Source organism: Protopterus annectens, chromosome 6.part0, assembly GCF_019279795.1.
Source record: "Protopterus annectens isolate FY-2018-M chromosome 6.part0, PAN1.0, whole genome shotgun sequence".
NCBI lineage: Eukaryota > Metazoa > Chordata > Ceratodontiformes > Protopteridae > Protopterus > Protopterus annectens.
The window spans coordinates 1,701,538,793-1,701,553,981 of record NC_056737.1 but is presented as its reverse complement, the minus strand read 5'-3'; the positions used below and the strand labels follow the sequence as shown (position 1 = coordinate 1,701,553,981).

Here is a 15,189-nt window from a genome sequence, read left to right as displayed (position 1 = left end):
TGGTCCAAAATAAGCAGCTATATCAACTTTCCCAGAGTATCATCCACAAGAGAGAGGACTGAATGGAAATGTGAAATGGGAAAGATGACAGAGACAGGTCCGGGCCTTATTCTCCAGAGTGATTAAGTAGAACACCTTCCTGCCTACCCAATTCAATGCTTTGCATTCCTTGTATATAAGCAAGGCAGGTGATATACTCTCGAAGAGCTATGCTAGACTGCAAAAATGACACAATAATCTGCAACAGGAAGCTTAGCAAGGACCTTATTCCATTCATTATTAAAAAAATATATCAACCTTACTAGGGCAAAAGCAAACATTGATAGTTCCCAGGCTACAAAACTAGCATCCTTAATGACAGATTCCATAGGGAGGATTACCAAGGTCCCATACATTCTTTTTTCTCCAAATTCTGGCTCAGCATTTTGTGTGTTTTGGGGGGGGGGGGGGGCATTCAACCATGTATTCCACAGTGAACCTCATAAGCCCCAAGTATCTCTATGATGCATGTAAGATTCATCTGTAATACGGTTAGAGGACTATAAGAAGGTGAAGTCTCAGTCCCCTATAATCCTCTCTGACAGGTACACTGAACATGACAGAGTTTCACCTAGCATTAACGCCACTAGAAGGCAGCTAGTGCTCAACTGAGGCAAAAAAAAAAAAAAAAAAAAAATGAAGAACAAAGATGACGCACAATATGCGATACCAAACCTCCTGACCTATAACCAGTTTACAACTGCACATCAGATCCTATACCACCCAAAAAACTCCATACCTACAAGGCCTACTAATTCACTACACTAACAATCATATTCTAAGATCCACCAACAAAGACAAAAAGGAGATGTAGGCAAAATGATGAAAGCTAGTAACCACAATGAAATCTTGCCTAGGACACCACGATGGAAACCCGCAGTCCAAGTAACACAGTTTATTGGTAGAAATAACACAAAATTTCTACCAATAAACTGTGTTACTTGGACTGCGGGTTTCCATCGTGGTGTCCTAGGCAAGATTTCATTGTGGTATCCACCAACAAAGCATTAGTTGAAATATCCAAAAGGAATAGTTCAGGTGACTCCCTGTACTCTAGTGCCATTGCAAAAATATGGAACACTCTTTCTCTAGAAATCCAGATCCTAGATAATAAACAACTTTAAAAATCCTTCTCCAGCTCTACTTAACAAGCTCATGGAAATGCACCTGCTCAGACTCAGGATAACCTCCACTAGATCAATTATCTTATTCTATTCCAGGTATAACAAATTCTTTTTCACTTATTCCACATATATACAAACAGACACTGGTCTGTATTTCTCAAGTGTTTCACTTGATTTTACAATGATGCCTTAAGGGTTTAAGGGTATATTTTCCTTCCATCTACTATGTACACTATTCTCTATGAATAAGAATATGTGCAAAAATATGCATAAGAAGTTATCTACTATCTACTCTATTTTCCATCTATCTACTCAATTCTCTATGGATAACCTCTTACGCATATTTTTGCATATATTTTTAAGCACAGTTGTATCTGTACATTCTTGTAGTGCTAATATTTTACTGTATGGTGATTTTTCTCTAGGAAATTCACTATGCACATTTAGCATGTACATTTTTAAGTACATCAGAATTGTGTATGTTGTTGTACTGTCAATTTTTGTTGTGTGGAGCTTTTCTTCCCGGGCCTCTGATGAAAATGGGCAACTTGCCCAGTTGGACTCTTCCCAATAAACAAAAATGTAAAATAAACATTTATATCAACGTGGAAACATCAAAAAATCTGGACAGAGCCTATGAAAAGTAGGTACAAATGGCCAAAAATCTGTATACTGATTAACATCAAATATGCATACATAATTCTGTAACCCTACCCACTCCAATGGAATTGTGGGATACCAACATTCAAATGCAAACTGAAAAACAAAATATTAAGCCAGAATCTATTCATGAAAAGTTGAAAGCCGTAATGTAACATTTGTGACCCATTCTGCATAATTACTGGCGTGTGTTGTCAAGGTCTTTGCTACCTGATTTATGCAGAAGGGAATAGGACAAAGTACAAAAGTTCATCTAACTTTAGGAATATAGCTGTAATGTCTTATTTACTTTCTAAACACTGCAAAGTTTCTTGTTCTAACCCATCTATGTCAGACCAAATTATTCTCTGTCCCATACAACCCCAAGTCATACTGTAGCCCACCTCTTATGATATTACTCTAGCTAACAACTCAATTCGCTATTACCCACCACACTAGCCCCACTTATGAAAGGATCTCTCACAAACATGAAGACAGGGCTAAATTATTTTGCTTACTGACTGTATCTAGTACTTAAGTGCAACATTAAAGTTCACTGCTAAAGCAGCACTAAAAAAAAATCATGCCTATCGTGAATTCTATTTCCATGCCTAATATACTTGGTCATTTTCTTGATACACATGATTTATTTATTTATTTGACATCTGTTGACAGGGTTAGTCCAGCTGAGCCCTTTTTCAGTGGAGACCCAGGGAGAACTACTAAAAGATATAACAAACAGAAGATTTACAATTTAAGGAAAACTGTACAAATTAGAGCTATAACAGGAGATTGTTAATAGATTCTAAGAATCAGAGATGTCCAGGCTATTAAAGTACAGAGTGAAAGTTAAGCAAATAGAAAGAAAAAAATAAATGACATTCTATATTTTCAGTCTACTGTGTGAATTGTTTATGCCCACCTGAAAAATAACAGTACAGTACTGCAAACATGCAATTTTACTATTGGCTTTTCTGGGAATATACAACACACGCTCGGACACACACACACACACACACACACACACACACACACACACACACGTATGTGACGAGTCCCAGAAATCCTGGTTACAGCTCATCGCATCCTTATTTTTCTAAAGTTCATGGGTAACTTACGCTCATCTCTGGAAGAATACTATGCCAGTTGTATCGGTCTTATAAAGATAATATGTCAGATCCACCATCTAACTTCCCATACACCTAAAACAGTAAAACATTAAGAACCCAACACATTCACCAACTCATGCTTTCCAAAGAAACCCAATATATCATACTTGTATGCTGCTCTAGTACCTTACTCTCTTGTTTCTGGAGGGTTCTTGTCGCACCTCTGTGTCCCTCCCACTTACAGAATGTTCTCTTCTTCCAGCTATACCCCTGCAGTTATTTCAGACTTCGTATTCCTTTTTAGTAAACTGTCTCATCTCATACGGTTTAATTCTTCTTTGCGGTCTTTTTCATACCCCATTGCCACTGGCACAGATTAGTGATAACATGCAGAGTACTAACAAAAATTATTCAAATTGCTAATCAGTAATCACCCCCACCTGAAGGTCGACTCAGTTTCAGTCGACCTTGTTTTCCTTCACAACAAGAAATTTGGAATTTCGACCCTTCCTCAATTCATTTACTTCTCTACATAAAAACCCATACATAATCCAGCATTCCGGAAACACCCCTACCATTCAACGACTTGGAGTTCTCAAACAGCTGATAGCTTAGGCAACTATTATCCCCCCCCCCAGTCATAAAGTCGCAAAACACAGAAGTGTTTGCATCAAAATCCCGAGCATGCACACAGAATGCTCACTTACAGTTTACACCAAATTATATCATGAGTAGATAAAAATCGCTTTGGGAAATGAATTTTAGGTGCTGTTATGGCTGTTGTATTAGCTATAAATGGGTGTTCTGATATAGAGATGTACCATGTTTCTCAGTAGCAACAGGTAGTGCTCTAGATAGTTTTGTTTTATCATTCAAAATGCAACTGCTGCAGATCAGTAGCTTCACCATTTTCATCTGTCTGATTTCACTACCATGAGGTTCAGCAGTTCGGTTCTCATCATAATAAAAAATGTGGTTAAAAGGGCGAAATTAAACAGAATGATAATTTACACACAGCCTCTCAAACCCCATCAATTTCAACTCCTTATCTCTTGAATGAGAGACAAAGCCAAAAATATTTAGGCCCAAAGCCCCCCCAAGCACACAGAAAAAAAAATTAAATCAGGGAACAACGTCTTTTTAACTAGTAGCAGGCACACCTCAATTAAAAACAGACAGAAGCAAGGCTCTTGCCTTTCTATCTCCAAAATAAGGAGCACTACCTCTCAAAATGTGGAACAAATATGTAAAATTTGGGAACACTAAACTTCTATTGGGAAGCTCACAGAAGACTAAAATGTTTGCTTTACATTTAGAAAGTGCAATTCAGGAATTAATATGATTCAGTATTATTCATCATGGATATCTGTTAAAAATGTGTTAGCATTGTGTAAAAGACCCTCACAGAACTGTAAATGGCATAGACTTTTAAAGACGCAATATGAAAAATGTTCCTCATTAAGAGGTAGTCTTGAAATGTGAACAGATGATTTGTATTAGTATGCATGTTCTGAATGATAAGAATTGGGTAAAGGGAAGTGTTGCCCATTTAACAGTGAGGCTGCTTCCTCACTAAAGTACATATTTCATTTGACACAAAACAATGAGATAGCAAAATCAGAGAATGCTGAAAAAGGAGTGCTTGCATACAATGTGAAAGAATTATCACACATGTAGCTCTCAATGAATCACACAAATAATCAGGGATACTTTAAAAAGATTAGTACTATAAACATGACGCGTTGACATTGACAGGATAAGAGAAAGTGAATTAATATCTATTTTCTTAAGTAAAAAAAGTCTAGATCTCCAACGTTCCTAAACTCACAGACAGTCATATGCCATCATATACACACTACTAAACGGCAATTTGCTTATCTGCACTCTTTGGAACATGGGAGGAAACTTCAGACGGGACAAGCAGACTCTTCAGACACAATATGAGCCAGGAGCCAGAGTTCCTCTTTTTCCATCATAAAACATCCTTATTCAAACCCGAAATGGTAGTAATTTCTATGATAAGTGTTAAATTTCCAACCAATAACCAGTAGTAAGATTAAAATTAGCATACCGCTTCTGTAATTCCATATTTAAGTGAAAAGGGGGAGACGTGTTAGGGAAGGTGGCAGAATAAGAGTTTAGTTTGCAAATTAAAATTCCCTAGTTATTCCCATGAGTGGACAACAGTCAAAGGTGATGCACAATTCCTACTGCAGTTGCGGTATATAATTGGAAGTATTATTCTGCATTTCAGCACCTAATTTAACAAACTCCGCAATGTTTTACTCTATAATTTTAATGCTTAGTTTTAAATTTAGTCCCTCTTGCTTACAACAAATCCAGTCCCCCCAGATATAATCCCTACTTATCCCTGTGTGATCCTTAAATTATTCTACTTACTCACTCATATTTTGTTCTCTACAAAACTGCTCCTGTTGGTATTTCTGCACAATTGTCAACATAAAGCAATAATTTGCACTATTACAATAACCAGCTGGCCAGCTACTTTGCCTGCTATCTTTTCCAGAATGACTGTGCACTTGTATACTTGTGCTGCACAAGACAAATCAAAGAAAGAAAGAATGAGCAGCACAGCCGATAAAACCATTTATTTATTGAATTAAACAGTTTTATCGGCTGTGCTGCTCATTCGTTCTTTCTTTGATAACAGCTCACTGTCCCAAGTATTCCTTTACTCTTTCATCAAGAGCCAGAAGATCGATATTGCTATTAAGCATGTGCTGAACCTATCACTGTATGCTTACTCATTTTTTCATTTTTTAGTCAAAAGAAACCACACAGCCAGTTTCTGCTTTTCACACTTGCATCATTGGTCACTATGGCAATTGCCATCAACCTTAAAGAACTGAACAACTGTCTTTCCGCTTTAATTCGGAGTACAGAGGGAGCCCCAGGCTGAATTTAAGTCCTGAATTCCCAAGCGTATTTTGAGTTTTATAATTCTGAGCAGCATGCAGTATCTAAAACACAAAGTTTGACTCCTAATGTGATGTCGACTCACCGGATCATCGCAACGTCCTCTTTCATTGGCTGCTGCAAGTCATGGGTGGGCCTTTGGCCATAATTTCCCACAAACGGCTTTTATTTATTGTTTTTTAAGCTCTCTGACAATCATGATTTAAAGAGGCCACTTGGTAATTTGTGGCACCTCATTTTTTTTAGCCTCAAAACTGGTAAATTCTGAGGAATTCGGTACAGTTGAGAGGTATGAAAATAAATAAAATAAAAATAAAATGAGTGTAGGATGAAGGGCATGAGGGTGCTGAATGCAATGTTACTGAAAATGTGATGTTGGAGCACTGGGACACCCCTAAGGGTGAAATCTAGAAGAAATGCCTCTCGGGACGGCTTTTGGGTGTAAGCTTTGTTTACTGCTGGTTGAGGAAGATCACAAAAGGCAGAAGCCAACAGAAGGATTTAAAAGGAGAAGATTTTGGCTGAAGCCTGGCCTTCCTAATGCCTCATCTTCTTTACGGAGTGTCTTGGCTGGGATCATAATATGGACATTCTCAGCAATCTGAGCAATGGGATCCAATGCTGCCTTTTTGCAAACAATGAGCTAAAACGCGGCTTTTCACACATTCACTGGCTGGGCAGAGGTGCTCACATTCAATACACATCTTTACACTTTGCGCTTTCCGAGCATTAAAGGCCATGCTAGGTTCATAAGTTGCTACTAGGCGTGCAGTCCAGAAGACCACTAAGGGGCATAGCCCAAATTTCCAGTTGCTTCCAAGCACTGTCGGGTTAAATGACTTGTTCAAGGTCACACAGTAGGTAAATCAGGGATGAGGGAATCAAACCCTATACCTCAGTTACTACAGTTCACAGCCTTAACCCAATGTGCCAACTGCCAAGCTAGTACAATTCCTAGGTAATGATCTGGCAACCCAGGGACTACTCATGTGGTCTTGCATAACACATACTGGAAACCTTCCTACGATATACTTAGGATCAAGATCAGAATTGTGAGAGCAACAGATAAGAACTGAGAAGTACAGGATCCTAGCATGCCCTGCTAACCAAATACATGAATTCATGACATGCACCAGTAGGAGACAATAAAAACCTCTCGGTGAGTGAGACCAAGACTACAGAATGTTCTGCTTAGAGAGGAAACCCCAACAGTTACCCACTGCACAGGACACTGAACACCAAATTAACAGAAGCATGTGTGCTGCCATCTCAAAAAGGACATAGTCTGCTTGATGCATAACTGAAAATCCAGATGGAGGGATAGGACAGCACAGACATTAATAATAATTACCAAAAAGATAACAAATTTTGAAAAATTGTACTGGCAAGCAGTCACTGTGCATCTGGTTACGTCAAATGGTTATTAAAGGCAGTATTTTCATTTAAAACAATCAGTTCTCAAAAGAATTAAACACTGAAGGCCCAGCTGAACATAGTAAATGTGAAGTCAGCTCCCTGCTGCTTTCATATGTAGCTGTCTAATTATATTCTGAGAGTCATTTAGGATAGTTTAATTAGCACTAGTCAGGAATGATAATCAGGTACAGTTATACCCAAGACAGAGGACAAACTCTGTTAAACTTGTACAGTGGTATCATTTTCCCCACCTACTATAAATTCTACAGCGCCATCTTCATGTGAATCTTCACAGACTCCATGACTCTCTTTGTACTTATACATTAAATGTTAATGAACTCAATGGTAGTAACCCAGAAAGATGCCTAGGAGGGTTTGTTCCTGAAGATTACACTTTGAGGGAAAAAAATGTTACCATGAACAATCCCTCTTTTCCCTCTTAAACTGCACATTACACCCACTTAGCCTGAAAATCACATCTGTCTGAAGCAGGGCAACTTCCCACACCTCATTTATGCTAAGTGGTCATGTTTTTTAAAGCAATTCCCCCATTCCTTTCTCTTCCTTGGTGTGCAGGCACACTTCCCACAGTCACTTATCACATGTATTCTGTTTACACAATTGTCAGTTCTTAGAAATCTCTACCTTACATGTCTTTATACAAATGTCTGCAAATTGAATACACATGTTCAAAGAAAGCTTTTCAACAAAAATGACCTACATGGAGTGTGTGTGTGTGTGTGTATGGTGTGTGTCTGCATGTGAAGGATGGCAGACTACACAATGCAAAATGTGTTGATACAACATTTGCTAAATAAATACAAAAAAATCAACTAGAATGTTCCCTTCACAAATTATATGCTTTACCACATCATTCCAAGTGCATCCCACACAAAAAAGGTTAAAGTTAAGGGATGAGAGCCTAGGCCCAAGCACCTCAATACTTGGGATGCAATTATTTAGGCTCAATACAATATGCTGCTAATTTAACATTACTCTCTCACCACAATATCCTATTTCTCTCTTTTATCCAGGTTAGACAATCACTGCATCATCTTAGCTGACTGGTTCACGAGAGCTGCAGAGAGTTGCTACCCATCCCACCCCACCTTTTTTGAAAATGAATTACAGTTGAAGCCAAGAATGAGCCAGCCTCCCATACATCACCTTTACATGATGTTGCTAGCGATGGGACAAAGCTCAAAACAATATGCACTCACAGAAGTCTTAGGGTCTGAGTGGTTCTTAAGGGTTTTTCTCCTCAAGCCAATGTCTTCCCATATTACCTACCTTGATGTCTAAATTAAATTATTTCCCACCGCAAGGATTCCTGCTGAGCTCCCCAGCTCAGTATCATGGAAGTGCTTCACCTAACGACAGACTAATATACATGTAAACAGTTACAAACCACACAAAGGATTAAATACAAGCAGCTATCACAATGTATTTTTCTATCCTAACTGTGTGAAAATGTATTTACATTTAATATGCTTTAAAAAGAAGACAAGGTATTCAATACCCTGTACCATAATGGCACTTAAATACTTTCAAATGGGTAAAAGAAATGACATCCAAGTGTAACATAGGCAGCCAACCATAAAATATGCCCTGAATGTAACAGGTCAGCATACAGGTAATAAGTCATGCCAAACATCAGCTGCCTAATCCAAGCAGTTTTTCCCCTTCGTGCCACTGTGTGTTTTGTGCCAGATACCCTGTCTTGACAAGTGTCATACAGCACACAGCACAGCTCAGAGTCTTACAATATGCCTACTCAGTCTGGGAAGAAAAAGTATTCCAGCATCACTAACCATTTATAAAACCCAAACTCCACTCACCATCATCTTAATTTTTGTCAACTGCATTGTCCCATTTTATTTAATTTTTTCCTCCAGGCTGACTGACATTGCTCATATGCAATCAGTGCACTATGATAGGATCTTCTTCACTAATAATAGTACCAAGGAAAGTCCTCAAATCAGCAAATGGAGAGAAACCCTTCCAATGTTTCAGTGTAACCACAAGCATGTTCTATTAAACTTAAAGGCACCACATGACTACCTGGCTATAATTCCTGCAATATTTTGCCAACCTTTCTTAATCCAGGCAACATCTTTCACCACCTCAGTGTGTCCTGTCAAAGCTGTCAATGGCTTTCCTTCAAGGGACCAGATCCGAGCAGTCTTATCATATGAGCCACTTAAAATCCTTTAAAAGAAAAAGTAATTCTGTTAGATTGCTGCAAACAGTCACAGCAATTATAATTTCACAACTCTGAAAAAATCAAAAGTTAAAGTCTGCCTGGTTAAGAGAGACAAAAATCTGTTACCCAAGGATAAAATGGATGAGTTTCACATTTGCTACTTCTGAGCTAGCTTACCTGAAGTACTACAAATCTTTTTCCATAACATCTAAACTGCCAGCTCTACGAGCAAGTCTAGATGTACTTCGTCATGAAGTGTGCCGTCTCCTTGGGTTGCTCTTTAGTTTAGATAAATAATACCACATTTCTGAGCTAAAGTACATTTTTCAAAGCTGAATTTAAACTACAAGTGTTCAAAGGTGTTGAATGGCAATGTCAAAATAGAGACTGCTGAAATGATTAAAAAATTGGAGGTTGCAGTGGCTAGCGGCATGCAGTGAGGTGCAAAAACTGACATAGTAGAGCGCACTTTGATGAAGTTAATCTTTCTTACCACTAAAAGTGCTAAAAGAGATTAAACATGAGCTATGGCATTAGGTAGGACATTTGGCTAGATACATGAGGACAATGAAGAGAGTAGAAACTGGAGAAGCTGGGGTTGGCCATTTATGTGAGGAAAATGGAGATAGTTAGAACTGAAGATATTGAGGGTTTCTGTGATCCACAAGTAACTGCAGGCTGATCACTCAACAGCCTGATGAGATTCATGACAAAGTATACAAGATGGTGGCACAAGCAGACTAGACAGAGCAACAGTTAGCTGTAATAGAAGATGAGATTTGAAAAAAAAAAAAATAAAAAATAAAGACTGAATGGGTTTTGGAATGAGAATAAAGAACAAATTGACTAGGCTATGATAAAAGATGGCACAGTGGAATGGCTTCTCAAAAAAAATAAAAAAATACACTTGGTATGCCTAAAACGGAAACTAATTATGGGAAACACACAATTACTCTGATAGTATGTGACCTGCTATGGAAAAGATCAAGTCATGTTGTATCTGTGGCAACCAAGAAGACTACTTGCAACAGCAGGTCAAGCTCTTTATATTGAGTGTGCAGTTTGTAGAGGCCATCCGGGAAGGTAAAAGACAAAGTGAAATACAGACTAAAGTTTACTACAATACTGAAGAGTACTGAATTTATGGTAATATTCCCAAATGCAGAAAAGGCTGTAATTAAATTTAAGGAATTTTCTGTTCCAACATCTTATGAAGACATCTACTATTGGTATTTCTAAGAGACAATGTAAGATCAACGGAGGTACAGGATGCATGGGAGAAACAAAAGACAATTTGAATGAAAACAGTACAGTACTTTTCCATAATGTAATTGGACACAGAGGTTTGAAAGAATAAGTAGGACTACTTAAAAAATTGTGATTTTTTTTTTTAATTTTGCAGTGAACTGTATACCAGAATAATGAGAGTAAACTCTTTACTGAAAGGGTCTGCAAACTTGTAACTAGTTTACTTAGATGTGTAATATCATAATGGCAGGATGTAATCATAATGTGCATATCTGATTATGACAGTGTCAGGTAAGATTTTTTTTCAGAAGTGAAATAGATGCTGTTGCATCTGAAAAAACTGAACATCGATGGAGATTAGATTATACATGTTGTTTGGATTAACACATGTAGGAAGAAACAAAGTCCAATAATATTTTTATTTTACTATACATGCACATCTACACACATTCTCAAATGTACATTATCATCAATTCCTCTCTTCTCATTTTGTAAATAGGGTCATACATATATCTACAAATGGATGCATTTGCCTTGGTTTACTATTTACATTAAAGTGGAAAAAGTCACATTTTCACATTAATTCCCCAATCATCAATGGCACACAAATGGAAATGCTCTGCATTAGAATGATATTAACAGAGAGCGTTTAAAATGTTTATCCTACTCCTCACTGTTGTGTGATCTCGGAGTTAGATTACAGTAAGATGCACAGATGTGGGGGACAGCCCCTATGTGGTGGGTACAAGAGTACCTGCCACTAATGAAAAAGACTGGTTTTCATATTATATGTTTTTACTGAATGGCACATGTTCTCAATAAAATAAACCGATGATCCTCGTCACGCTTGAAGGTGTTTGTGACAATAATGAATACAACCCATACAGAAACAGGCAGCGTTGCTACCTCACAGCAAGAGGTTCTCTGGTTTCATTCTTGGCTGGGATACCTTTTGGGATGAGTCTACACAACCTCCCTATGTTCCTGGGGGTTTTCCCTGGGTGCTCCAGTTTCCTCATACATTCCAAAAGGTATGCAGTAAGTGGACTGGACATTCTAAAATCGGTCACAGGTGTGTTTGTGGTACAGAAGAACAACCATGGAGGGATAGCCATCTGGTGGTGTGAATATTGGTTCTAGAGGATTGTCATTATTGAAGTAACACCCCAAACACCAAGTGCAAAAGTAGAAAAAAAGATGTTGTGGATTATATACAACAAATACATGCATACATGTGTGTGTGTGTGTGTGTGTGTGTGTGTGTGTGTGTACACAAATATACATATACACATGTAAAACAATTATAAAGTAATGATGAAAATGCTATATTACTAAGATAAGAACTTATGTTAGTCAGACTCCTAAGTAGGGAAGAAAGATTTACGCTAAAACAAAAAACTTAACTTGTGCCGCATTCAACTTTTTTATGGAAAATTATAAAGTTGTGGGGAAAATTTACTTGATAACCGAAAGGTAATGTGTATGTGTCAGATGTGAAAACTGAATGGAATCAGAATTATATTTGCTTGCAAAAGGGAGATGTGCATTATGTTTGTAAGGTCACAACTGTTAATTGTTGACTTAGTCACAAACATTTTTATAATGGACAGATATACACATCTAGACACAGATAATATACACACAAAACTTTTCTTCAATAATTAACTAAATAATGCTTGTATACTCAGGATGACAATTTAGATTAAAGTAACTATTTTGTGGATTTATATCCCCTCCTTTTCTCTAAACGTCATTTTTATTTTTGTGAAAGAATTAAAGTAAGCGTCTATTAATACTTGAGGGTACATTAACCAACTAACAAGATTAGCTTATTTGGGCTTATTTTTATTCGGTCTTAGTTATCATGCAAAAGCACAGAATTTCAAGTTGAAATAATCTGGTGAAAAGCATGTGGGGTTAATTTTCTTCTCCCTTTTTTTTTTTTTTTGAGAAGTTAAGAGCAATGATCATGAAAACAACCAGGAAGATATACATTTGTGCACTTATAATTCCATCGGGTTTGATTTGTTTTCATCTTTTAGGCAGGCCAATTTGGGATTAAAAATAAAAACAAACAGACGTCATTATATATAAACAGATCATTCTAAAAGGAAAACAGTCCAGACTTGCCTGTTACATAAAAGTTGGGTGCATTTTGTGAGACCAGTCAGGAAGACGATAGTTAAGTGAAAAGTATTACAACACTATCAGGAACAATGTTACATAACATCAAAAATGTCATAATTTTGAACAGAAATTAATGTCTAAAGATAGGACTGGTTCAGAAAAGCAGATAATACTATAGAAAGATTTATGTATGCAAGTTAACTAATGACTGTTCGGAGTAGAGATTTAGGAAAATATTGCAAACCTTCCTCTTGGAATGCAGGAAAATGTGAAGACCATGTTAAAATGGTTGTATCATGAAGGTGAAAGAAAAAGTGGATGGCAGCTTAAGACAGTCATTTGATTTTAGCTTCAAAGTTGAACGTCTTAAGGATGTAAAAACTGATCTGTCAACACAATATGGTATGTATCCAGCAGGCCCAAACCATCAGGCCCCGAACCGGTACCAAGACATGGATCATTTGGCACCAGGCCGCACAGGTGTCTGTGTGATCTCTCTAAACCTCTCAGAGCAAGAAATCTGGACAAAGCCAAAAATAAAAGTGGGACAAATGCCAAAAATAGGGGCAATTTTAATAAATATTGCTCTTACAAACTTAGAAAATTGACAGAACAACATGTTTTGCATTAGCATGAATTCTGAAAACTCATTATTTTCTAACTTTACTCTTTAATGATTTGCCACTACTTTTGCTAAACAAATCACAATTTTATGAAAAATGGACCAGGAATATGAGGCAAACATCTGGACAGTCTGTGAAGATCTGTACAGCCGAGAAGTAGAGAGACAGAGAGAGAGAGAGAGAGAGAGAGAGAGAGAGAGAGAGAGAGAGAGAGAGAGAGTCCTCAAACACTACATTTACTAACAAGATGCTTTAAACCAGCTTTGTTGATAGGAAGTAAGGAAGCATAGCTCATAGGAAGTAGGGAAGCACAGCTACAGTTTACAGTACTATGTTTAAAAAACACTTCCTAACAAAAACAAAATCTTAGTGTTTTATATGCAAAGAAAAGTAAAATAAATACTAGGCTGAGGCAAACATTTGACTAAGTGACATTTAATAAGAACCATATGTGTGTGTTTGGACTTGCATACAAATTTGACTTAAGGACAGACTAAACAGATCTCGTCCTTAACCCTGGGACTGCCTATATGCCATTATTTAGTAACTACAATCTACAATGACTGGCAACAAACCAAAGGTTTTAGGAGTAAGGGACCAAAACATAAAGTAAATGGCTTGGATATTTTTTAAGTGTTATATTTTGGATGTAAAATGCTTCTCCAACACCATTAACATATACTATAGCAAACTTGAAACATTAACCAAAAGAATTATTTTACATCAAAAATATATAAAAAATAATATAGTACTTAAAAAAAATAAATAAGTACAACATAATTTTACTAAGAGCCCATTCTCCAGTCTAAGCTCAATAATGCCCTCCAGTGTGTGTTAATGTGTAATTAACACCCTTCCAGGTATGTAGAGGCCCTGGCCTGCAGCGACTGGCCTCATAACACCCCTGCGTGGGCATTAATTACACATTAATACACACCCTTTCCAGTCATTATTGCTTGCTCATTATGTGCGTGCGATGGCCAGTTCGTGGAAAACTGTCTTACATGAAACCAGTTTGTGGTGCAAAAAAGGTTGGAGATCACTAGTATACATAATGCCTTTCTCCTGTTGGTTAAAGTGATTTGTTGGGTGACAGCATTATCAAGATATGGACTGGCAGGCTTTGCAATTGTGGGTCTGTACAGTCTGTACAGTTATAGTCTGTGTCAGTTGAATTTGGAACTACAGACTATAACTGAAGTTTTACACTGGGTTCCCAAGAATTACTTATCTAATTATTTACTTGTTCATTGGGTAGATAAGCTGTTCCTTGGACATAATGTGATTTGCAGCAATGCAGAGGGCTCAACATATTACAAAGCAATACAATCATTACAGACCCTAGTATACAGTATGACACAATTCTGAATAAAAAGTTCTTGACATACAGCTGAAACTAGTAACAAAAATTTGAAGACACTTTAAAAACGCAGCAAGTTGTTGCTGGGGTGGGAAAACATTTGACAATAATTGGAATGAAAATGTATAAGAAACGGAAGTTATTCTTGGGTAAGATTATCATACAAATGTTGCATTATAAAGAGAAAACTATACATAATGAAATCATCTGTTAAAGACAGAGATAAATAAGGGAAGAACAACAGATTAGTCATAAGAATACTAACAGGCTAAAAAAAGAATACTAACAGGCTATGGGACTCATTGGCTTTCCTTTAAGGCCATCAACTTCATGAAGTACAGTTAGATTTGCATAATTTCATATG

General features: G+C 37.2%; 1 protein-coding gene across 1 annotated transcript in view; it reads right to left on the bottom strand.

Annotated features, from left to right (window-relative positions):
• WDR12 (WD repeat domain 12) overlaps positions 1 to 15,189 on the bottom strand; it is a gene marked incomplete in the record, with an annotated part of 668,024 nt that overhangs the window by 489,930 nt on the left and 162,905 nt on the right. The window contains 1 exon segment of the mRNA XM_044075093.1: positions 9,357 to 9,472. Coding sequence (XP_043931028.1) covers positions 9,357 to 9,472 — 116 coding nt within the window.